The sequence below is a fragment of the Camelus ferus genome, chromosome 3, assembly GCF_009834535.1.
Source record: "Camelus ferus isolate YT-003-E chromosome 3, BCGSAC_Cfer_1.0, whole genome shotgun sequence".
NCBI classification, from domain to species: domain Eukaryota; kingdom Metazoa; phylum Chordata; class Mammalia; order Artiodactyla; family Camelidae; genus Camelus; species Camelus ferus.
Genome location: NC_045698.1, coordinates 40,249,620 through 40,276,627, shown reverse-complemented (window position 1 = coordinate 40,276,627; position 27,008 = coordinate 40,249,620). Strand labels below are relative to the sequence as shown.

The 27,008-nt window shown below is 34.3% G+C and overlaps 2 protein-coding genes across 2 annotated transcripts in view; both read right to left on the bottom strand.

The window, feature by feature from the left end:
- The window catches only part of NDUFAF2 (NADH:ubiquinone oxidoreductase complex assembly factor 2), a 153,593-nt gene that overhangs the window by 104,317 nt on the left and 22,268 nt on the right, over positions 1–27,008 (bottom strand). The gene's annotated exons all lie outside the window — the stretch shown is intronic.
- LOC102520461 (cytidine and dCMP deaminase domain-containing protein 1) lies at positions 17,846–24,309 on the bottom strand. Its single transcript, XM_032472807.1, is given in 3 exon segments — positions 17,846–20,960; positions 20,962–21,143; positions 21,146–24,309. Coding segments are annotated over 3 exon segments (1,497 nt in total). The 5' UTR covers positions 22,083–24,309; the 3' UTR covers positions 17,846–20,582.

Here is a 27,008-nt window from a genome sequence, read left to right as displayed (position 1 = left end):
TAAGGTTCTTAAATGAAGAGACTGGCTGAGACTAGAGATGTACTTTGTTTATACTTTAAATGTGAAAACGGGAGTACACTTTTATCTAGTAACAAACAGCTTGGCAAATGACAAACAGCTTTCTGCCTTGCCTGGCCTCTGTTCACTGGTGCACATCACATACTGGGGTGAAGACACTTGCCCAGTAAAGTGTCAACAATACTACTTCCAAAATTTCAGAGGATAGGCCTAGAACATGTATGTATGTGATTTCAGAGCCAGAAAAAAATGCATAGTAGCCAGCAACAATCTGACAAACACTGTCTTGATCACAGCAATACGCAACATAGGAAAAATGTGTGCTTAAATCCCCAATAAAAATAGTGTCAAGGAAAGAGTATGTTTGACCTCTCAGGTAACAACTTTTAAATGTAATGAACTCTTACCTACATTGACAAAGAGAAACCAGTGGCAAAGATAATTCAATAGGCTTGGCAACCAAGTATCTCATACATTTGGTTTTGAAAGCAAGTATTCACCCAGACTGCACTCCTACAGTGTGCCAGGCCTTGTGTTACCGAAGTGTTGAGGGTCGCAGTGGATGAAGACATATACTTAAACATTTATTAGACCCCAACATGATAAGATTGCTAAAAAGTGATCTGTACAGTTCTACAAGGGCACACTGTTTCATTGTTCCACAGTGCACACTTGGGGTACACACAAGCTGAGCATTAGGGAGACAGATGATTGACAGGTTAAAAACAGTCAGAGGTAATACACAAAACAGTACAAAATTACTCAGTGCTAGTAATGCTGTGGAGAAAAGGGATATTCACCCACATTGCTGTGAGAAATGTGAATTGCTAAGATTTTTTGGAGAGTACTCTGGTAATATTTATTAATAAAAATTGGATATATTCTTTGCTACTGCAATGTCACCTTTGGGAATTTATCTTACAGATGTAAAAGTGTGTCTAGGAAAGGATAACTGTACAGGATGTTTACTGGAGCATTTTCAGTAGTAGCTTAAAAAAACTGCGAGCAACTCAATTGTCCATCAATGTATTAATCAAAGGTTAAATAAGCTGCAGTATATCCATATTACGAAAATATAAATTTCAAAAAGAATTGCTTTTGTTCTGTACCTTCTGACCTAAGTAATGACCATGATTTACTGTTGAGTAAGAAACACAAGTTCCAGGAAAAGGTAAATATAATGATTCCACTTTTATTAAAAAAAAAAAATACCCTCTCCAAAAAAACTTACTTGTACGTATTTGTAAATAAATATACTGAGGGAACTCCAGAAGCATAACTCTAGACTACTAATGTTGAGTGTGACTGAAGGATGGTAATGAGGGAAAAACAAACACTCATACAGCAAAATCGGGGGGGAATGTTCATGCTATATAAAGTAAAGGGAAAGTATGTAGAATTCCAAAATATTACACTCTCCCTCAGGTGTCTTCTCTACTCAGGTCTCTTTCCAAATGGCACATCCTCAGAAAGATCCTTTTGGAATTTCCTGTCTAAATAGTCACCACACCCTCATTCTGTCACATGCTAGTCCCTTAATCTTGCTTTATAGCTTTTCATATTCTTGCATGACATTATATTACATATGCATTTATTTACTGTCTCTCTCCCACTAAAGTGTAAACTCGATGAAGGTGGAAAAGGGGGTTTTGTGTTGTTTACTATTGTGTTCCCAACACCTAAAATAGTCTCTGTGACATAGATATTAGTCAATATGGTTGTTGAATAAAGAAAGAAAGAATAAATTTTATCTCATGTATAAAAACTAAAATTACACATAAGCAGAAGTTAAAAGAGCAAAGATATTAATTTGATTGGACGATGTAATTGATAGCAACTTAAAACAAAGAAAAAGGTGACTTTTAATAATCAATTAAATCAGTTAAGCTCATATGTTTTGGAATACTGAATACTGTAAATTCTCAAATGGGTAGGCAAGGAGGAAGAGAAAGTAAGAAATAGGGGGAAGTCTAGGTTGAATGGATGACTCCAAGTGTATACACCTGAGTAATACTAGGAAGAAAAAGCACAAATGAGAAAGTAGTTTTTTCCAAATACTTGTAAACTCTATATGCTAGACACAGTGGTACTCTTCTCATAAAATAGTATTGCTTTGGTATGTAAACTAATGCAAAAGAAGTAAAAATACATTTAAATGGCAGATTCTGTTATTAACACAGAGAGAGTAAAACAGTAGCTAGTAATGTCAAAAAAAAAAGGCAAGCCTTCATAAATTCCTAGCAGAATAAGCACACTTTTGTTATCTAATCTGAAGATACTTTTTTAACACATAAAGCAAATTCTGAAAAATGTCCATGGGTATATTCTAAACACAAATATCAGAAATGTATACTGTTCTCCTCAAATTAAAGATTTACAATATAAATATATTAGATGTTCTCAAATATAATTAAATATAACAAAACTAATGCAATCCGTTTTTATATTATACTCTTAAATAATCTAGTATGTAAAAAATAAAGGCTAATAATTATACATATATTTTCTGGGGGATAGTCTCACCTTTATGTTTAGATTATATAATTTTAAACAAAATGTAATTGTTTTCATAGTAAGGATACTATTTTCACCTACAGTTACACAAATACTAATTTTCAAATAAAGCCATCTGAGGGCATCCTGCTGTAGTTAAAGCACACACTGTCCACAGAGACAAAGAACTCTGCAGGAACAATGAACACATTCTTAAGTCTTAGTTCACCTACAAACCATGAATATTTAAAAATCTTGTACAATATGAAATCTCCACCAGATAAGCATTAAACAAAAGAAATAACTTTTTGTCAATTTTGCTTTAAAAAAATAACACTTTAAAATGAGAATGAAATAATTTCCTTGAAAAGGCAACTTGTTATCTGTGATTGTTACTTGGCTGTCTGTTCAAAAATTTTTTTAATATTTAAAATAATGAGATGGTATTCTCAAAAAGTGAATTGTATGTTACTTGTAAGAACATGAAATGATTTTTTAATCCCATAAAGAACAAGCTTGTCCTCTGTTCCTACAATACTCATCTTTTATCTTGAAAGGCTCTATGAAAATAACCTACACAATAAAACCTTCTATAACTTCAAGAACTACCTTATTTTTCCTGTTTAAATAGTAAAGATGAATACACTGACTTTCAGGTACACATTACATTTTCTACATATGACTAAACATACATTTAGATATCAAATGTAGACATATTTAGTTAAAATCAATTAAACTGAGAAGTCCTTTCCTTCTGGCTGTCCATATTTTTCTTTAATCCTGGTCAGTGTAAACCCTTATTACCAGTAATTTGCCACTATAACACCGAGGGAAAATGCTAGCCTCACAATTTTTGTCATTTCTCCCCTCTCCCTTTCCCTGCAGGCTGCTACTGTTGATGGCCTTTATGGAAATATAAATTCAATCAGCAGCTGCAAATTTCATGAGACGTCCATCTTCATGCTGAATTTCTAACTGAGTGTCAAAACAATCTGTGGATTTCTCCCTGATGAAACACACATTGAATTGTAAATTTCTGCAATTTCCTCATGTTTGAATTTCAGCTGCAGCAAAATAGTGCTAGCCCAGATACACTGCCTATCAGGCTGAAATAACTAATTTTCTCTTCTTAGTCCTTCAAGCTAGTTAGAGTTAAATATTTTTTAAAAGCCATGAAAACAAAATATTTCCTCCCAAATTAAACAATTAAATTTCCTATACAATTATAGGAAAATGAGGATATAAAAACCATTAATATATTTTATATGTTTGAAAAGGTTTTTTTCCTCAGGAGATTTACTTGTTCTGCATGGTTGTCTTTTTCTTTCTTTCCACTGTATTTGGTGGTAAATAATGCTATAAGCTTTGATAAAATATATCTATATACAATGACAAGATAGTACATAAATGAAATGTAGTTATAAAATAATTACTAGTAACTTCAAGTTTAATGAGATATATTTTCATTAAATATTTTCATTAAATATTAAAACAAAGAATTGTAATAGCTAGACTAGGCATTCTTCTTGATATATACTACCAATTGAGTTTAATTTTTTTCACCAAAGAATCATTTTAAACTGACTAGCTAATTACAATTGCTTTTAAATAACGAGGAGCCTATATTATTTTACAACTAAATAAACAAAAATATTATGTTTAAAAAAGATACCTTAAGCAACTCATTAGTGCCTCGCATTCTGAGAGAGCAATGTCTTGTTCTTTCAGACATCTTTTCATTAATGTCATTAACAAAATAATTCACAACCCTATTTAAAAATTCAACAAGACACTGCAGTAAGCAAACTTTATGTGTGGTCTGTAAAACAAGTAATGAAATGACAATCATTCATTCTTTCAACATTTACTGAATATCTCCTATGTGCCAGGTAATTTTTACCAGGCCATAGGGACACAGAGATATGCAGAACAGTCCTTTACCTCAGGAGGTTAGTCTAGTTGAAAGAGAAGAAGATTATTATTAATACATACCGAAATAAGTGTTATAAACTGGTACATGAAGAGAGGAAAATTCAGGAGAGCACTGAGAGAGACAACTATCTCATGAGCGGTTATGGAAGCTTTCAGAAACATTCATAGTGTCTAAGGACATATGGGAGTCAGCCAGGAGAGAAACAGAAGTAAGACACATTCCAGCCAGAGGGCAGAATATAATAAAAACAAACAAACAAACAAACATGGAAGCATGAAATAGCATGGTGCCTTTGGAAAACTGTTAGTAATTGGAGGTAGAGAGCAGGGCTAATATATGAAGTGGTAAAACAGGGTAGGGTAGAATAAGGTCATGAAAAGCTATGAATGTCATGTTAAAGTATTTATTTAAACATTATGCAGAAGGCAGTGGGGGTCTCCTGAAGGATTTTAAACAGGGGTATAACAATAATGAATGGTTTTTCTCAAAGGGATATAAAAGTTAAAGTATAATGATTAAGAATACAGACCTCTGGAGACAGATTCAGTTCAAATTCAGCTCTGCTACCTGCTGGCCATGTGATTTCAGTCAAGTTACTTTCTCTATGTCTCAATTACCTCATCAGCAAAATAGTGGTAATAATTCTAAATAATGATAAGATTAGCATGAGAATTAAGTGGCTTTTATGTATTTGAAGCTGTTATTATCATCACCATTTTATAGTTTGACAGGGTCTTTAGGTCTAACTCTAATATTCAAGAGTCTCAAAGCCAATTAATAATCTAATTAAAATCATCAGGAACACTATTTGGTACAAACTACATATCAACTTATTTTCTCTTAGAAAACATTTATTGAATATTTATGTATAGACACTTACAGAAAAAATTTTAAAAAACACCACTAGAAGAAAAAAAGTTATAATAATTTTAAAATACATTTAAAAAATATTAATATAGAAAATCAATCAACATTCTTAAAGCATGAAAACATTAGGATTCAATCAAATTTCTTCACATTAAAAAAAAAATACAGACAATTCTTATAACATGGTAGTCCAAGCTGATACGTGGGGGCTTCCTTCCTGCTACAAACATATATAAGTGATGGATAAAATATTTGAAAAATAATACATTGCTAACAATTAAAAAATTAAAGAAAGAGAAGTTCCTCAAGTACTGAAAACAGACATCAAAGCCAGAGCTCTAAGGTTGAGATGAGATGGTTTCAGATTCAGCTCTAGGTCCTAAGGGCTGAGGGCCTGGATATATAGTTTGAAAATCTCCTGTGAAGTGAGGTGGTGAGAAGGAGAGGAGACCTAAGTTTCTGTGACATCTGCATAAAACAGCACCAAAGAGCTGTGCTACTCATGAAAAAGTATAAAAAAAAACTCTGCCTCATGAACTTTGAGAAGGAGTAAAGAAGCCAGTCATTACTTTGAGGCCTTGGATGAAGAGGGAAAAAGTTACCAGTAAGAAGTCAAAAACTCCAGAGGAGTATCACATGTCTGTGAGCATTTCAAATTTATACAACTGCATAGAGTGAATATTATAAATTTAAAAATAACATAAAATCTAGCTAGATCTCTGAAATCTTTAAGGGTCCAGAAGACATAAGTGTAAAGAACCCCACAGGGATACTCCTATACTACACTAGATATCCACAGGAGAAATAATCCTTACTAAAGATGAGCTCATAATAAAAAATTACAACTTGAAGAAGCCACCATGAGGTGAGAGTTTTTGCTGGTGAAATAAAGAAACAAAAAAGCCTCCAAAAACTACAAACAGAATAATGTGAAGATGACTAAAACAGTAAGAATGTTTACAGATTTTAAAAAGAAGAGAAAAAACAATGAAAAAACTGGTCATATGGAAAAAGAACTAAAATATTTTTAAAAGAACCACAGAGAAACATAATGAATAAACAATCATTGATTAAAAAAATAAAACCTTAAGGGATACAGAGGATAGAAGACAAACCATATCTCTAATAGTCATTTCAGAATGAAATGCTGGAAAAAAGGGGGAGAAGGATGCAATATTAAAAAGATAATAGCTGACAGTTTCCAAAACTAATGAGCCATATAAGCCCCTTCCAACATCCAGGAATGACAAAATCAGAAGTAATAAGAAATCCATACCTCAATAAACTATAATGAAAACATAGAACATCAAAGACAAAGAAAGGATCTTAAGAACAATCAGAAAAAAGGGGCGGGGTTAGACATGCTAACCAAGAATTCTTAACCCAGCTAGACCATCACTCCAGTTTGAGGTCAAAATGAAGACATTTTCAGAAAAATGAAAATTGAGACTTTATTTTCCATGGACTCACAGGAAAGAACCATTAAAGAAAGATAACTGAACAAGAAAGGAAAGTGAAATGCAAGAATAAACTATGTGAACAGATACTGGCAAACATTTTGGTAAAGCTAAATAGGCAGAGAATCTTTTTTTTTAATTGAAGTATAGTCAATTTACAATGTTGTGTCAATTTCTGGTGTACAGCATAAAGCACAGAATCATAACAAGAGTACTAATGAAACTGAGTAATCTGGAGAGTGTGATGGTTAATTTTAATGTGTCAATGTGACTAGCCATGGTGTCCAGGTATTTGGTCATTCTCAATATTTTGGTGAAGGTACATTTTTGGATGAGGTTAACATTTAAATTGGTAGAATTTGAGCAAAGCAGATTATTTTCCAAAATATGAGTGAACCTCATCCAACGAGTTGAAGACATAATAAAGACTGACTCCACCCAAAAGCAAGAAGAAATTCTGCCAACAGACTGCCTTTGGATTTGAACTGTAACTTATCCCTGGGTCTCCAGCTTGCTGGCCTCTGCAGATTTTGGATTTACTGAGCATTCACAACTATATGAACCAATTCCTTAAAATAAATCTCTCTCCTGTTGGTTCTGTTTCTCTGGATAACCCTGTTTAATATGGAGGGCATTTAAAAACTAAGGGAAACAAAAATGCTAGAGAATACAAGGAAGGTGCAAAAGAGGATGGTATTCAAAGTGAAATTACAAGGTCTTTATTTTATTTTGAAGAAGCTCAAAAGACATATTAACTTCAGACTCCGTTAAGTCAAACATGCATGTTACACACCTAATAGTACACTGAGGAAGAGAAACAGAATGTACAACATCCAAAACAGTAAAAGGGGAAAGATTAGGGAGGGGAAGTAACTTGGAAAAATATGTCTATCAGAGAGAGTTGGTAAAGATATAAGAAAGTAAAAGCATGATTAAGAGAACAAATGAATAAGAAGTCCAAATTTATCATAAAATATAAAGTAATGACTAGGTTGCATTCACATATTAAAAGACTGAAAAAAATCTCAGAACATCTAAAACTATTCATATGTTGTTTAAAAGATATTTACCTAAAACATTAAAACATAGAAAAAAGGGGGAAAAAGGATAAAGAAAAGATATACCAGATAAATATTATCCAAAATAAAGCCAGTATAGGCAGAATTAACATAGACAAAAGCATTAATGGATTTTGAAAGGGCCATTACTTAATGATAAAAGGGAAAATTTACTGGAATGTAAAACAACCCTGAAGTAAACATACCTGCCAACATTGTCTCAAGATACATAAAGCAAAAATTGATAGACTATAAGCTGACTGTGCTAATATTGAAAAAAATTGGGAAATCTTAACATACTTCTCCCATAATCCACTAAAGAAATAAAAATCAGTAAAGCTTCAGAAAATTTGGACACATATATAACAAGCTTGATCTTGTAAATACGCTCTTGTAGAAAACTACATATCCACAACTAGGTTCTTTTTAAGCACATATGGAATTTTAATAAAATTTAATGATGCACTAGGCTACAAAGACAGTCTCAGCAAATGCCAAAGAGAATATGTCACATGAACATACTCTAAACACAGTGCCTGTGATAAGCAGAACAATGCTCCCAGGGTAGACGTCCATGTACTAACCTCTGGAATCTGTTACCTTATATGGCAAAAAGGACTTGTGGGCGTGACTAAATTAAGAGCTTTGAGATGGGGAGATTATCCTAGATTACCTGGAAGATTCAATGTAATCACAAGGGTGATAAGGATGTAGGAGGGTCAGAGTAAGAGAAGAAGATATGAGGACAGAAGCAGAGGTGTAAGGATCAGAGAGAGATATTAAGATGGAGGAAGGAGTCACAGGCCAAGAAATGCAGATGATTACTAAACACCAAAAAAAGCAAGAAAACAGATTCTTCCCTAGAGCCACCAGAAGGAACACTGTCCTGCTAACATCTTGATCTTATTCCAGAGAGACTGATTTTGGACTTCTGACCTTCAGAACTGTAAGAAAATAAATCTGTATTGTTTTAAAGCCACCGAAGTTGTAGTAATTTGTTACAGCAGCAATAGGAAATTAACACTGTGCCAAAAAGTTAGAAATGAGGTATCAGCAATAGAAAGAGCACCAAACTAAGTGTCCTAATACATTTGAGAACTTCAAAAAAATTAATGGGTCAAAGAAGAACTCACAATGAAAATCATAAAACAGTTAAAACTATCAGACAAGCACAGTATAATGCACCAAGTATTGAGAGATGTATCCAAATCATTATTTTTAGAAAAATGTATAGCCTTAAATGTTTATATCAAAAAACAAAAAAGCTAAAAATTGATGATCTAAAATTTAATTTAAGAAATTATAAAAATAACACCAGCAGGAGGGAAAAACAAAAAGAAGGTAATAAATGACATAACAAGAAGAGAACTAATGTTTAATGAAATACAAAACTAAATAAGCAATAAGAAACTACAAAATTGAAAGCTGGGTCTCCAAAAAATTATAGACAAATTTTGTATTAATTAGTCAAGTTTTAAGAGGGGTGGTATAAATAAACAATTTTAAATACATACAAATATGTGTAAAAATATAAGAAAATATTATAAACAATTTCATGCCAAAAACTTTGAAAACTTAAACTGAACAATTTTCCAAAATACATAAATTATAAGAATGGATCAAAAAAGAATTGGAAAAACTAAATAAAACCTGCAACTACTAAAGAAATTAAATTCATTGTCAAAAATCTGCTTGTAAAAAACACCAATGAGCTCAGAAAGTCTAACAGGTATACTTTCCAGGACACACAGGAACAAGTAACCCTTTCTCATACAATCTGTTCTAAGGAAGAGAGAAAGAGGAAAAACACTTCAGTTCTTTTTAAGAGGCTAGCATAACACGATACCAAAACTATAGGAGGCCAGTACAAGAAAGGAAAAATAAAGCTAATCTCATTTATGACAGTCTATGTAAAAATCACTTATTTAAAAAATACATATATGTGTATCTCAGCTGGACATTTTTTAAAAGTTATATTTTATTTAGCCCTACTAAATATTTCGTAGTGGAAGAGATTTTCAGGTTTTCGTCTGTCTTATTGTGGAAAAAGAAGTCTTTCAAAGATATTTTAAAGTTCTCCTTAATCTGTTACAAACTTCTTGAAGTACACTGCACTTTTAAAGAATATTTCTTAATACTCTACTTGCAAAGAAGGAAAAGGGTGGTAGTTTAGGATGAACTGGTATCCCTCACCATCAACCCTCCAGGAAAAAGAAAGGAACAGAAAATGAAGAGTAAGATAGAGCAGGGGAAGAAGCAGAGGCAGGACAAGTAAGGGGAAAGGGGAAGAGAAGGAAAAGAGGAGGAAGATAGAATAGCAGCTAATAGTTACATAGCACATACTTTGTGCCAGAAATTTCTTTAAATGCTAACAAATGTACTTACCAAAACTCCAAAATAACACTATGGTGATTCATACTATTATTACCCACATCATACAGAGAAAGAAAGAAGTGATAAATTGTAATTACTCTAATTTTCTTTGTGGGTTAAGAAATTCAGTGGACTCAGAACCAACACTGAAAAATAAATCCCTATGAATGAAAGGTAATATTTTGATCAATCATCTTTTCTCTCTTAAAGATTACCTAGTATGTATAATCTCCTTATAGATGAGGAAATGGAGGGTTTTAAAGAGAATGAGAATTACACATTCAAGGTAACAGAATCCCAAAATGACAGAATCAGGACAAGAAAACAAATCTTCAGACTCTTTTTGTGTGTATGGACACTTTATTTGGATAAAACTTACTCTGTGATAAACTAAAAAGATCTTCACAGTATTCTGCTCATGGTATTCTAGTAGTACCAATATGAAATATGCAACAGTGTCATTAAACTCAAGAGATGAACAGCACAAAGTTTGCTGAACTTCCTTCTACCTTTTTAAATTTTACTTGTTTCAAGTAGAGGTCATCAAGCATGCAAAAAGGCATTGGAAATTATGTCATACAGTGATTCCTAAGCCTTAGTGATGACTGGTACAACTAGGGGAGGTTTGTAAAATGCAGGTGCTTAGGCCATCCATAAACCTATGGAATCAGAATCGCCAGGATACTGACTCATGTTTTTGTTGTCATCATTTTTAAAGTTTCTGTTACTTTGCTCATTCACTCACGGAACTTCTAATACAGAAATTGTTGAGGATATTAAAATTTCAGAAAACTACAGGCTAGCTTTTTGTCATAAATGCACAAATACATCTTATGTTCTGAGTAGTAACTGATATTGGATGAATAAAAATATATTTTATGCCATTTGTGCAGCTTAAATTTAAAGCATTTCTGTTAAATCCTAATTTATCAATTAAAAAATTAACAAACTTGATGAATTTAAACCAGTGGTGTGCTGGCAAATATTTAACAACCAGCTCTCTGGGTATAATTCCATCAATGTTGATTGGATTGTAGGGTTTTTAAAAAAATATATTGAAAGAATATTTCCTCAATTTTTATGCAATTCACAATATAACAACTATAGGCACACTATGCATTTATTTACATTACTTCTATTACTTTAAGTGGAGAAAACCAACAAAACAAGCCCTGATTTGCAGCATGTGCCAATTTCTGTGGTATAAATACTCCACCATGGCCAAGTTCAAGCTACTAACATGATGTCACTGAATACAGAGTTTTAAGAGATGTATAGTACCCCACCATTATATAGTATTTTTACCATTAAGACACAATAGGCACAAATAACCTCAAGATCATAGATGATAGTAAAAGGTAGTCAATTAATTATAAAGCTGTTAATTTTAAGTATTTATTATCTTTGTTTTTAATATAACTTAATTATACACTTACATGATTCCATTTTTAATAATGTCTGTGTTGAAAACCAGCACACAAAATTCCTGAAAAGTTAACAGTCAGTTCTCTTAAGTGCAAGCTGGCTCCAGCATACCTCAGAAACACCTGTGAATACTATTCGTGAAATTTCACATAAAATCACACATCTATTTTAGTCCAAAAAATCTGTAGTTATCTGAATTAGCAGAAGTAAACTTACAACAAATTATCAGTATGCCCAAACAAAACCCAAATCAATGATCTATTTGATTACATTTTAGTTCAAAATTTCTACAAAGATTTTTAATTTAAACTACTTTCATACAGAAAGGACTTCCTTGCTTAACTCTCTGAGTATGAGGTTTTTATTTTGCTCTTATACAACTGTTAACATACCATTAATATGAATTTGTGCTATTCCAAAATAATTTCATTAGGACATAGTCAATTCTTATGGAACCTACAATTTATTGTAGGCTGTCTCATGCTTAACTCATTAGAGAAGGAGTCAAAAAAGGAAAACTAAAATAGAGGAAAGAAGATATTTATGATCTGAGGCAAATGTTGAGCCCCTAAGCTACAAAAGAGTGATAAAGAGGAGAAAGTTAAGTACTTTCTTTGGGATAGTGCTGACAGTTCTCAAGAGTGGCTAGGTACTCAGGGGCTAGACATTCCAGATACATCAGAGGTGCAGTGAGAGGTACAGGATACCCAGGCATAGCAACCTACCAATCCCTTAAAAAACATACACTTAAGAGTCAATGTTACTCTTTACCTTTCCAACATAGCGCTGGCCCCTAAACTCAAGACTACTTTATTATAATCTAGATTCACAAATCGGGTTCCTATCTAAAACTATAAGCTTCAGTCACTTTAGGTGACATTTAGATGATTAAAAACCAAAGTAGCATTTTATCTGGAATCCTCCAGCTCTGGGAAGAGAACTGTCCCAGAGACTCCTACCATGACAGCAGGGGAAACCATGGTAACTGCTCAAGCATTTATCTCCACCTTAAGAAATACACCACTTCAAGATAGAATATATTACTGCAGTAGAATGTAAAATGAGTCAGAAAAGAACAAAGCTTCAAATTCCCTCCTGACAGTTAATCCATAGTTTTCCTACTTCATAGGTATTTGCTACCAGATTTTAAGCTACTTGGTTGCCACCTACCAGAAATGTCATTATTATAATTTCAATACACATGCAACCACAGCAATCAGCCAACAGTATTTCATTGAAATTAGTCCTATTTCCCCCAATATAAAGTTATGTAATTTCAGCCTTTTGCATCTCCAACTTAGATAGCATCCCACTCCCTACCTCTGCTGCCTTTTGTCATTTTCTAAAAAGTGAATTATTTTTACTCCTGTATGAATCATTAAAAAATCCTATTAGCGATCCATTTAATTATTAAAATATAATTCATAATTATTGTTGTTGTTTAACATCTTCCCTTCAGATTTTAAATCATCCTTTAAACAGAAGCTTGGAAATTTACAGCATGACTGCTATTCTGAAGTAGAATTTTCTGGGCAGTAATGTGGAAAGATTTTTGAATACTGGAGAAGGCCAAGAAATATTTAAACAATCTATTTGTTTCCAGGACTCTCCTATATTTCAAGATATTGGGTATTATATTTAGTAATATTTTAAATATAATTAAAAATAGTATATCAGGTAAATATATACTGGTTCAGTTACTCAATTAAAAAAAATTCTACCATTAGTAGTATACACTTTCAGAATTAATAGGAGCTCATACCTAAGCATGTCTCTTTCCGAACAAAGTCAGAAAATGTCCTAAAAGTTAACCTTGCTTATGAGAGCTGTTTTTTACTTCAGTGTGATCTCAATAGGTAATGAACAAGAAACTTAAAAAGAAACGAAGAATCCACACTCTTATTTAATGTCTGTATCATGGGTGTTCAATAAATATTAAACATATACAAAAGAAATTTTCGTCTCCCTGTAGGTGGTAAGAGTTTAACATTATCCTAAACTTGTAAAACCCATGGTCTGCTATATGGGTAAATAACAATAATAGGAAGTTAATCACCTTTGGCATTTCTAAAATAGCCTCAAACAAGAATACAATTATGCTAAAATAAAACTTAAAAAATGGCTTTCAATCAAACTAAACAATCTGCAATAGGAACTATTCCAGTATCAGTTGTATAAAACAGTTAGAATACCTATAAAGATGCTTTGTACATGACACATACATGAATTATATAAACCTCACCAAAAATTTTCGGTACATTTTCAAATTTCTATCTTTGTTTTTCTATTTCTCCTTTGAATGCTGATTTTACTCTCATGAATTCCTAACTCTACAAAAGGAAGAGATAAACTTGGGAACAATCAGAATCAAAAGATATCTTGGCTAGGCTCCAGTGATGCATAGCAACAGTCCATAGAACACAAGACTGTATAAGTATATTCAATGTCATATGATTCACAGCAATTAACTTAAAAACTGGCTTTATTCAGAATCTTCAAACATTCAAGTAAATGTCTAATAGAAAAGAATAACAGAAATAAATCCATTAGTTTTAATATATTCCAAGTATACAACACATAAAGCATTTTATCATGTATCAACAAAGGGAACTCAAAATATTTTAAGGAAGTTGAAAGAAATTATTATACAAGGAAAAATTTCTTTTTATGTACTTTAGAACAAAAGACATCAAACAAAATTAAAATCCAAAAGAAACTACTGTTCTTCCATAAATTAAATGTTTGAAAAAAATCTAATTAACCTTAAGGGTTTCAAATTAACAAAATTGCGCTAACATATTTTTGCATCAACTGTTTTCTGGGGGTGATTAAATATAAAAACCTACTCTGCAAATTTCAATAATTTCCTCAACTTCTCTGTTTGAATGTTTGCAACATTAACAATCCATTTTATTTGCTTATGTGGCATATAATTCCCCAATATGAAGATGTTTTTCTTACAAGGTAACCAAACTGAAGAGGTTTCCAACTGAAATTGCTGTGTGATGCTATTTACATGATTGCTACTTAAGAGAGTTCAGGCACGATATAAATTTGGTTAAAGCAAATTATTATTATAATTTTCAAAACACTTAATTGAAAATGTCAAAGTGAATAAGTGAGATTATAGGTGAAATTTTTATATAAGAAATAAATGTGACTTAGTTTGACTACTTTTTCAATTACTATGTTCCATTTTTTTCCTACGTTTTATATCATGTTTTTCTGCAAGCTAAGATATTCATTCTACTTTGAAAAGATTAAAAATTCTATTATATAAAAATGGCAAATTAAAATTGTTTAAAATGTAACTGAAATGATTCCTCAAAGCAGAGAAATACAGATGCAAATGTATTCTACAGTTTAGGCCTATTCAACATGCAATACTAATGTATATTATTACTTGTGTCTGCATTCAGTAGTAAAGTCCTGATACTAAACAGAATTTTGGAAATTATAGTCTTAATTGTACATTTACAGAAAAACAAAGTACTAGACTAAAGAAAGAAAAATATCTGAGAATAAATCTTAACTGTGAATTTACACACGCATATTAACTTAATTTCAGTTAATCTGTTGAGAATTATATTAAGCAAATGATTTTAATAGCCATATCTATATTATCTGTCCATTGTGGAAGGACAGTAAAATTTGTTTAATTTTAGACATGTAGGCTGTACACTGAGTTTGAGAGGTCTGTAGGCTATCCAGATGGAGATACTGAGTAGGCAGCTGGATACAGTGTTTGAAGCTCAAAAGAGAGGTCTGTGTAGAAGGTAACTTTTGAAAGTCATCATCATGTATGGTAACTGATGGCACAGGAACAGGAGAGCTACTGGGGGGAAGAATTCCGGGGGAACACTAAAATATAACAGCTGGCAGAGAGTGAGGAATAGCTTCAGCAACCTGAAAGAAAATAGTCATAATGGTAAAATGAGAACCAGGAAGGAATAGTGTGATCAAAGCTTTAAAGAAGTTGATCAAGTTAGAGTGAAAAGTATACACTGGATTTGGAAAGCAGAGTATCAGTAGTGAACTTACTGAGAGCAGCTTCAGTAGATTAATAGAGCTAAAGTGAAATTACTGGGGTAGGTAATAGAGTTGAGATCAGATGCATGGATTCCTCATTTACTAAAAAAAAAAAAAAAAATACTGAGCACCTATTCAATGTGTAAGGCACTAAGCTAGGATACATTGAGATGCTAGGCACTGTGGGGATACACTGATGAGAAGACAATCCTTTTAGCATTTATAATCTGCTAGGGAAAGACCAGTGTTGACTATATCAGCAAAGGATTTTAACTCCATGCAATAGGAACCTTAGCTTAGTCTCAATCAAAAAGAAAATGTTAAATAGTTCACAGAATTGTTGGCATGCTAAAGAAACAGGCTCAGAAACTATGTAATGAAGGAGGGAAGCATGGAAAATGATGCCACAGAACTAGCCCAGTGAAGACCTTACTGCTGCCATCACCAAGCATCAGCTGCTACAGATGGCATCTCACTGGCCCTAAACCATGGACAGCACCTCCAACCTGAATGTTCTATTGCTGCCCACCCCCAAAAGTCCTACTGCCAGGAAGAATTTGACACTGCCTCTATTTATTTGTATCACTAATTTGTGAATTCAAAAGTGACACAGGCACTTCAATTGGTTAAGTCTAGATGAAACATCATATCCCAGCTACAATGGAAGCTGGGAGAGTAATTATCCAGCTCTTCAACTATGGGAGGAGGGCTCTACCTCCTAGTAAGGCTCACAGAATTACCCAAACACAAGAAGAAGTTCATACAAAGAGAGGTTACATCAGATTAAAAATACACACTGAAGTAAGTAAATAACACTAGCTTAAAACAAGATGGAAGCTTATTTTTCTCTCACATTAAGGAAACATGGAATGTCAGGAGTCCCGGCTGACATGGCAGCCATCTACGGACATAAGGAATCTAGGCCCCTTCTACCTGGCTGCTCTATTGCCACTTCATGACCCAGTAGGGATACTCAAGAACCAGTCAGCAGAAGGAGGAAAGGTAAGGGGAAAAGAAGAGCATGTGTCCCCTTTAATGATACTTTCAGGAAGTCACACTCAACTTACCTCATTAATCATAAGGCAAATGCAACTGTAAAGGAAAAGAGAGAATGCAGTCATTGCTATGCAGCAATGCGCCCAACTAAAAATAAGAATTTTTATTATTAAGGAAGAAGGAATAAATGTCTAATGGGAGGTTAAAAGCAGCACCAGACACAGGAGACCCACAGTGAAAAGCAACCACTACAATAAGATATAATAACAATGATGAACAAAGGATTTTAACCTGGTCCAGAAAGTAAGGAAGATCTCTTTGGGGAAGATATATTTAAATGAAAAGTAAAGGATGAGTCGTTACCTGATGGAAAGGTTAGAGTCAGAAAGGAGAGAGGGGGAAGGTAATTAGAGGTGAGGGAAATGTGTATAAAGGCCTGGCATGATATACAGAGAAGGAGCTGAAAAACCTCTAGTTGGCTGAGGGCTATGGTAGAGAGCAAGGGGAGGAGTGCAGTGAGATGCTGCTTGTCAGACAGGCAGGCCTGCCCCTGTGAAATGCTTCCTAAGTTCAGCAGCTTGGACTAAATCCTAGGGTGGTATGAAGTCACTGATTACAGTAACACAGTGATTGAATCAGATCTGAAATGGAGAAATGTCAGTAAGACTATAGTGTAAAGCCTGAATTAGAGGAGAACAAGGTTGGAGGCAGAAAATCAAGAGGCAGTTGTAGTTGAGGAGAGAAGCAGCAGAGGCCTAGCGGAGGGTGGAGGTACGAATGGCAGAGAGCAGGGGAAGGCCTTCCCCTTCAAGAGCTATTTAGAAAGTAAAATTGGCAGGCCTGGTAACTGATGGGATGCCGGGAGTAAGGGCATCCTTACTAAAACTAAACTAAAACTGACTCTCAGGTTTCTGACTTGGATATCTAGATACAGGATAGGCATCATTTGCTAAGACAGATCATACTAAAAGAGAAGCAATTTGTTACTGTTGTTTTGTTTTTCTTCCTTGAGGAAGTGAATAGTCTCAGTTTTAAATGCTGAGTCTGAGGTCCCATGAAATATCTGATAGGAATTGTTCATGTTTCTATTACAATATGAACTAACTAGATGGTAATATGCACGCTCCAATACACTCTCTAGACACAACCACAGGAATGAACAATCATGTGTTATATAAAGTTTTCTAACTAAAAGAATAAATGCAGAAGTCCTATTGAAGCAAAGGATATTTTATAGCCACATAGGATTACCATTTCAGTGTCTGGAATAAGGGTGGCCTAGGGACTTGACTGGACTATTTGGGGTTCAGTACTATGGGTAACCCACCTTACCTCAGAAAAGCTTTAACTTTTTATGTATTTGTCTTTGATCTGAAACAGTTCTTTGAATGTCTCTCTCTGTGGTTGGTGGTACTTGATCACTCAGACCCTATGTGTTTTTCCACAGGCATGTTGTGATTTTGCCTGTAAAAGTGCCAGTTACCATGATAAGGGGCTGGGGACAAAAAATCAATAAGATGTAACATCTATCTTTGAGGAACACTCAGTCTAATAGGGAAGAAAGATACTCTTATCATTGAGATTACCAGCCAATATCATTTTTATTTTGTATTCTTTGCTTTCTAGATTAACCAGCAAAGTCATATGGTATAACTCATTCTCTACTTCCATTTTGGACATCAAATTTTATAAAACAAAACAAAAAGGCTTTTAAAAAAATTAAAAGGCTAAAAGGCAAATCACATTATACCATTATATTTTAAGCAGGGAAACTTGCTTAAAATCTTTCAATAGCTTCCAAATATAACTCAAACAAAACCCAAACTCATTACTATAATGAACCTGTCCCATTTGATCTTGCCTCAGACTATGTCTGATCTTATTTCATATTACTCTCCCCTTTGCTCACTAGAGTCCAACCAGAAGTGTTCTTTCTGTTTCAGGTACAGAAAAACCACTCCTACTTTCCTGGTCCTTCAATTGAAAGCAAAATCCACATGTTCCTGCCCCTATCTTGTTTATCACATATCCCAGTTCATTTCTTCAAAGCATTTCTCATTACCTGATAGAATATTATTTATCAATTCATTTATTTTCTGTCTCCCTCTTCTAAAATTAGAATGCCATGACATCTCACACCAGTTACTGTCAAAAAGGATGTTGGCAAGTATGTGGAGAAAAGGGAACCATTGTGCACTGTTGGTGGGAATGTAAATTGGTGTAGCCCCAACAGAAAACAGTATGGAGGTTCCTCAAAAAATTAAAAATAGATGCTGTATAATCCAGCAATTCTACTTCTGTATATATATCCAAAGGAAATGAAGTCAGTATCTCAAAGACCTTTCTATACACCCATGTTCACTGCAGCATTAACCAATATATGGAAACAATTTTAAGTGTGCATCAACAGATGAATGAAGAAAGGAGATGTGGTATATTCATTCAATGGAATATTATTCAGCCACAAGAAGGAGGAAATCCTGCTATTTGCAACATCGATGGTCCTTGAAGGCATTATGCTAAGTGAAGTAAGTCAGGCAGGGACAGACAAATACTGCATGACCTCACTTACATGTGGAATCTAAAAAAGCCAGACTCAGAAACAGTAGAATGGTGACTCCCAGGGAGGAGAGGATGGGGAAATGGGAAGATGCTGGTTAAAATATAAATCTCCAGTTGTAAGATGTATACATGGTGGGAACCTAATGTACTGCATGGTGACTGTAGTTAGTAATACTGTATTATATACTTGAAAATTGGTAAGGGAGTAGGTCTTAAATGTTCTCACCACGAAAAAAAATAATAATAAAAAGGTAATTAGATGAGGTGATGGAGACGTTAACTAATCCTACTTTGGTAATCATTTTCCAATACATACATATCTCAAATCATCATGTTGTACACATTGGACTCACACAATGCTGTATGTCAATTATATCTCAATAAAGGTGCAGAAAATATTAGAATGCCATGAGATAGCATGTATCTTTTATATCTTGCTTACCACAGTATTCCAGCACTTAGAATAATACCTGGCACATAGTAGGTGCTCAATAAATATTTGTGAGTGAATAATACAATTACTGAGTGATTGAGCTAGGATTCAAACCCAGGTCTGATTGGGTGCCCATCCTTAGAGTTTGTCAACTATGTCAGACAGCTTGTGAAGACAAGATTGGATGTGACTTATTCTCAAGTCTTCCATATCCCCTAGTACACTGGTATGTGTAAAACATGCTATCAATGTATATTTACTAAATAAAACAACATTTAGATTTCATACTGTAAGTTCTTAGGTACTAGAATAACAAACAAAAACAGTATGTATCTGTAGGTACAGAACCAATTCACACCATTCCTTCTTTCTAGAATAGGTCCCCAACTCCACTCCTTTTTTCCATAAGAAAAATTTCTTTCTTTGGTTTCAAGAATCACAGCCTGTTTTTGTTTTTCAGTTTTCTCCAGTATTTTTTTTTAAAGCAAACATACATTTAATTATCACCCAGGTCAAGAAATAAAACATTGCCAGCAAAGCAAAAGCCTTCCTTTTGTCCCCTCCCCATCACGACCCCTCCTTCCAATCTCAGGACTTGGAACCACCACCTGTCTTCTTCCTTAGTGATCTAGGACCAATAAATCCTGGCTAAAAGCCCCATCTTGATTATAAGCAGCAAATATCTACTCTTTCATGGCTTGCCTTTGTACTTTTTTAATGGTATATTTTGATGAACAGATGTTCTTAATTTTACCATAATTGATTCATCTTTTTTTAATTCTTTTTTTTTATAGTTAGTGCTTTTTGTATCCTTTCCCTAACAACACGGAATTCTTAACTCACCCCTTCAAACATTGTTACTGAATACATTCTTTAATCAGATACATATATTTTTTTCTTTCTTCTCTTTTCCTACTTTTTTTTTTCTTGACAAATTTTTAAAAAGATGGAATTTTTTTCCAGGTCTCTCTACTTTCAGGCTCATTTTGCTCAAGAACACAAGTTCATGATGGATTCAGTTGCCATGTAAATTTGCTAACACCCTCAAGTTCCCCAAATCTCATGTAAGAGATGTCTGCCTTCTTTTTTCCAACATCTACATCCCCTGCATAGATCTGTTTTATACCTGCACCTTTAATTAAAGGTACATATTCATCACATGGGCACTTTGTCACAAAAATCATACTTCTTTCTTCTGGTTTTATTTCTTGACACCTAAATGTCAAGGCATTCTGCTCGGCGTGAACAATGTATCGGAATTTCCTTATTTCTCTGTTTTTCTGTTTGTCATCCATGTGTGGGAAGTCAGCATACTCAGGATCCAACAGGAAAAGCGTTATAACCGCATCCTATGAAGTACATCGCGCCCGTCCCATCACAACTTCTAGACTTTCCTTCTGCCCAGATGACTGCTCCAACTCCTGTTTTATGATCCTCAGTTCGATATGCCAATAACCTGGCCTGAACCATGCAGTGCCTTGCAATTTCTTGTGGCAGACTTGATTGTGAACTTCATTAATCTGTTCAGTATTGCGACAATAAAACCTGTAGTGTGTAAAGTTGGGCACACTGGAAGCTACTGTGGCCAAAAGGAGGATAATGTCCTTCATGTTTTGCCTTAGATTGCTAAAGTACGGGTTTTCACACAGGTTCTCCAAACCTATAGTCATCAGTATTTGCTTATGCATTTCTTCATTGGAAACCAAAAATATCATTTCATATTCTTTTATTCTTTCTTGCTTACATTCAGAATAAAAGTCAACGTTAGTGTCCGGCAATGTTCTTGAAATTTTTTGAATAAAGTCACATTTGTAAGAGGTCTCCTCTACAAACTGCACCATGTAATACACCAGGGGCTGAAGTAAGACACACACATGAGCCCAGCTGTTTGACTTCAATCTTTCCACTGCTTTGGCATCTAACTTTGCATCTTCGGAACTAGAAGCCTCAGTAAGCAAACTTATTTCTGGATCAGAAGGCCAATATGAAATTCGGTTTACTCCAGCATTTACAATCATTTTCAAACAAGCAGAACATGGCTTTCTGGAAAAATAAAGATCACAGTTTTTCAGCCTTGATCCATGTTTTATCAGAGCAATTTTCCCAGCGTGTAAGTCTTCACTAGAACAGTGCAGGCCAACAATTTTCATATTTTTCACCACCACAAGACCAGTTCTCTTAACCTGTTTTTTGTCAGGAGATACTCTGGTCATCTCTTCATTATCTCCTAAGGCTCCATGCTTTCCCTCCTCTTTTTCCTGAGATTTTTGTCTTTGGGTTCCGACCACTGGGAAGAGCTCCATCCAGAGGCTGAGCAGAGTGAAGAGGTTGACTTTAGAAAGCCTTGGTATTTCACCGGTCATGCTGCCAGTCTGGGTGCTGACTGACCATCCGGCCCCCGTGCTCTCCAGATTTTGCATCTGCCCTGCTTCTTTCATCCCAAGCCCACCGGCCTCTGCTGCCCAGGAAACCTTTGGCTTTCCGGCATGATCTTTGCCCCAGCAACTCTACCTCTCAGCTCCTCCCAGCCAGTTTTCTCCAGTATTGAAAGAAACAGTTTGACATACAATTTCTGAACTCTCATAGCAGTTTTTTCTTACTTTTATTTTTCCCACAAGACTGTGAGCTAAGGCAAGGACCTGACTCCAACTCTTCATTTTTCCTTCATTTTTTCATTCCTTCCTTCCCTCTTTCCGTTTCCTTTCCTTCTTTTCTCTCTCTCCTTTTTTCTTTCTCTCTCTCTCTCTCCCTGCCCCCCTCCCTGCTTCCATCCCTCCCTTCCTCTCCACTTCTTCTCTCTCTTCTTTTCTTTTACTTCTAGGTGATTAAGGAGAAAGGTTTAAAATGTTTCCAAAATATAAACATCTATAGTCCTGAGATTACAAGAAATTATAATCCTTTAAATGATGTGACTATGTCTTAAATGCTACCTAGTTACATTTCTCTAAGAAAACTGCCCATAAAGGTGGACTCTGACAAATTAAAGCATTCCCAGGGAAGCTGAGACACCCGTAACAGTTTAACAGGAGAATTTCTAGGATCACAAGATCCCAAGAACCTCAAATACTAGATTTAAATTTACTCAGCCCCCATAAAGTATACAAAAACATAAAATTTCATATTATTACAGCTAAGAAACATCTAAGACCTGAAATTATTTAGTTCTGATGTTTAATACTCTCAAGAGTGCTGTTTTATTCCCTTATATGATATTCCAATAGCTTTCACAATCACAGCTTTTAAAATACTCCATACATTGAGTAGTCTACAGTTGATTATCCATTTTATCAAAGACTTTGTACCATAAGAAAACACTGATTTCAATTTTAAAGTGTTATTCTTTACAGTGGGTAGCATAATATCTCATTGGTCATTGATTTGATCCATAGGAAATCAAGTTTGCTACAGGAAGGTACATGAGGACATAGGAAGGTAAAAGGGGTATCTGTAAGCCAATAGCACGGAAAAAGAGAAAAAAAATTAAAAAAAAAAAATAAGGACAGAAAAACTTAGTGAACACAGACTTGTGGGATAAATAACATAGATGGAAACAGCCCAATACACTTCAAAAGAGATATGAAGGCACAAATACTTTACAAGATAGAAAAGTAAGTGGTGGTCATTATTATAATGTAAACCATCATAAAATATCTTCAAGAAAACAAGAAAGGGTACAGGGCATCAAGGATGTTTATTAACAGTGTAGACATTAAAAAGAACCCCAGTTGTCTAGAATAATGTTTTTTTCTGGGGCTCAGCATGGCTGAAGTTTTAGTGTATTGCTATGTCTATTGTACATTGTCAAAAAAACTAGTTATTTTAACCTGATCATGATGCTCCAAGGATACAACCCTTCATTTGAGAGGCAGGCCCTATTTAATTGCTGCACAGCACCTAACAATTTTACCTGATCCATAAACAGAAAGGCTTTATTTGTGGGACTAGTTTAAATTGAAATATTAATAACAGGAAGAAATCTTACTGCCATTTCAGCAACAAAACTTATTTGAGGCAATATTCTTAGTTCTTTTAGTAAAGAGTTAAAAACTTTAGAGACAGTGTATTCCAAAGGCCTCCTTAGCCAATTTTCTAAAGTACAGAATGATCAATAAAAAATCAGCCTGTAACAGTATCTTCCAACGTCAATCGGAAAGAGTCTGTGTTCAATGGAATGCCAAACAGTACTGCCAGACATTTACTTTTATAAAAAGAGATTGCTATGTTTACATTGTTCTGTTAATAGCATGCTAACAAGTATGTTTCCTGTAGGGTCACTAATGGACAGAAAAAATACATAATAAAGCAGTGAATAGTGGATAGCCATTCATGCTCTACTGGTCTACAGTTACTAGAGAGAAGAACAAGTAAGTTCTATAATCTTAGGCAGCTATAAAAAAAGAATACTCTCTTGTTAAAGCTCAAGAGAATCTGAAGAGGGAATAAAAGAGGAAAAAGTCAGACAGATTATGCTGTCAATTTTAGTTGTCATAATGTGCTTCAGAGATAAAACATTCCTCTGAATGGCAATTGAACAGATGGAAATTTTCATTTTTGGTTAACTGGATGGAAGAATTGGACCAGTACCTAAAATGACATTGAAATGAAGCTCAAACCCCCTCCCACAAGAAGGAAACAGATGCATCACTCCAGATACAAAATAAATTATTGAACAGTGCATATATTATATTGGCATCATTGTATCCAACTGTACATCTGCACAATGTTTTAGTCTCCTGGTGAGAGAACAGACATTTCTGAAAGGGAAAATAGGCAACTATTGAAGTGAATCTGATAAGTATACCATTTGGGTAAGAAAAGCCAAACAACACTTCACTGAATTTGAAGTTATTCATGCTGAGATGAAAAAAGAACCATAAATTATACTGATTTCAATGCCCTTCAACTTATACACTGATTTAAATATAGTAGACTTAGAAATATAAAACCACATTTTGAAGATTTTTATAATCTTAAATCAGAATGAATTTAAAAAAATATATTACTACTTAAGACTCTAAAAATTTTAAGGTTGAATACCCTCCTTGCTCGAGTTGACAGAGAAGGGAGTGACATTAAACTAAAACTACATTCCTTATCTTAAACTATGACTAGAGCGAATTCAAAGAATAGTTAACTAAAATGAGACCTATTTGATGATCTAAAGTTAATAACTGATCCTATGAATTGTGAGCTAAGGAAATGAACTCCTTTTATACTCTTTTGTAAGTTCCAATTCCACTGACAATACTGTCCTGGCTGGTACATTCCCACTGCTTTCCTAGCCAGCTGTTGCTCGTTGCTAGAGCTGATCCATGCAGGCTGCTTACACCATCCTACACATGCACCTCAGTCTTCCTATCTATCCTTTCTACTCTTCCCCAACTCATTAAATCCTCAGTCCAGCTGCAGAGAAAACATGAGGTACCAGTTTTAGAAGGTAGGTAAACAACCAGGTTTGGTTTCCATTTTGTTTTAAGACATAATCTGGGTTGGGACTGGACCAGCAACACTCCTGCATTATAAGGTGACTGTATATAAGAAGGTCTGATCAGGGGATGTAGATGATGCCTGAGGATGCCAGCAGAATAAATTCTGAGGTTAGAACCTAAAGGAGAAAGAGGCAAAAGGAAAAAATATTTCTATTATAAAAATATTTTATGGTTAAATAATAGAAATTTTGACTTTATTTATTGAGTCATTCATCACAATGTAATGAGATTTTACTGAATATGTAAAGTGATAGAATATTTTATCAGATATGACTTCCAATCAAACTATATTTAATAAGGATTCACCATCTTGAAGAATAACTGCATAGTCTATAGTCTTACAGACTATTAGAATAGCACAGGTGAGAAAAAAAAGCTCAGTGCAATCCCACAAAATATTAATGGAGAGCAGATATCATGGGCACAATGAATTATGATCTGTACTAGTGTACAGTATTCAGTGGTATTCCCTCTAGAAATAAAGTTGCACAGGGAAGTCATTCGTTGCATTCTCCCAATCATTTTTAAACACAGGCAAATGTGAAACAGAGCTCATTAAAGATATAGAAAGACAAATATAACCTGAAAGTAAAAGTATAAGGAGGTTGGGCCCATCTGGACTTATTAGACAGAGAAAAGCCTTGAGGGGAATAGCTGGGAACGTGGGATAGGAGAAATAGTTAGAAGGTAATTGGGAAAGGGGAACTCGAGTTGGCTCCCTCCCTGGGGTGTTTCTGCCAAGGAAAGAGAATAAGAATAGAACCTTCAGGAATAGTATCATGTGGTGGCTGGATGCCCAAAGAGAGTCTGTTGCTAGAAAAAGGCCATGGTATATAATATGGTAATGATTCACATAAGAATAAAAGAAAGAAGTGGACCAGAAATCATATTTTGTCTCTCTGACTCATTCAAATGCTCTATGTTTGCAGCCACTCTATTATCCACTGTTGGCTGTAATCTCTCATTGTCATTCTGTAATCATTCTTAAACTAATAAGAGCAGAGATTTAATTTAAAAGTTAACCTAAAACAAAAGGTTTCAGAAAACATTTTACATATCCTGGTGCTTTATGGTCCGTGGTCATGGGACTAAGAGATTGATGGATCATCACCACTGAGCCAGGTGAAAACTTGTAATCCAGGGGGCAAGAGAACAGGTAGAAGTCTCAGCTCTTCCTAATGAGGGCAGAAAGAGCACCAAAACGGCTATAACCAAAGGAAGCAGTGTGTTTTCAATTCACCTCCAGCTGCATTTCATTGTCATTAGAGACAGATACTTAAAATTCCTATTTTGATATTGTATGTTCTCTTATCAAACATAGTATCAGCATATCATTTATTGATTTTAAACATGAAATAAGCTAATTTATGAATAAAGCATTTCTTAACATGGTTTAGAAAGTGTTGAAAGATAACCTTTGAACAGTTAAGTACATACAGAAACTCTGGCAAGTCTGAAGGGAGGCTGGATTTACCTAAATGTAAAGCCTCAAATGGGGCAGAGAAAAGCTGAAGTGCTATTAATTAAACCATACATGGCAAATGAACATTAAACTTACCCATCTCTCATTGAAAAGGAGCACTAGAGACTAAAGCTCTTCTAATCCCTTTGTTCATCTTTTTTGTTGGGCAGATGATTAGCACATTTTCAATGCTGACAAATTACATACTGTGTTAAACACTGGATTCTTCAACACTATGAAGTTTTATTATACTCTTCAGCAATCATTTGCAACAATTTTAATTTTTTTCTTCTATCATGTTGTCTTCTAACATTTTTTATTTTTCCTCATCAAAAATCATTATGCAAATTTTATCCATAAAAGAAAAAAATTCCCTCAATCTGGAATGCTAAACATTGTTAGCTTTTCTGTAA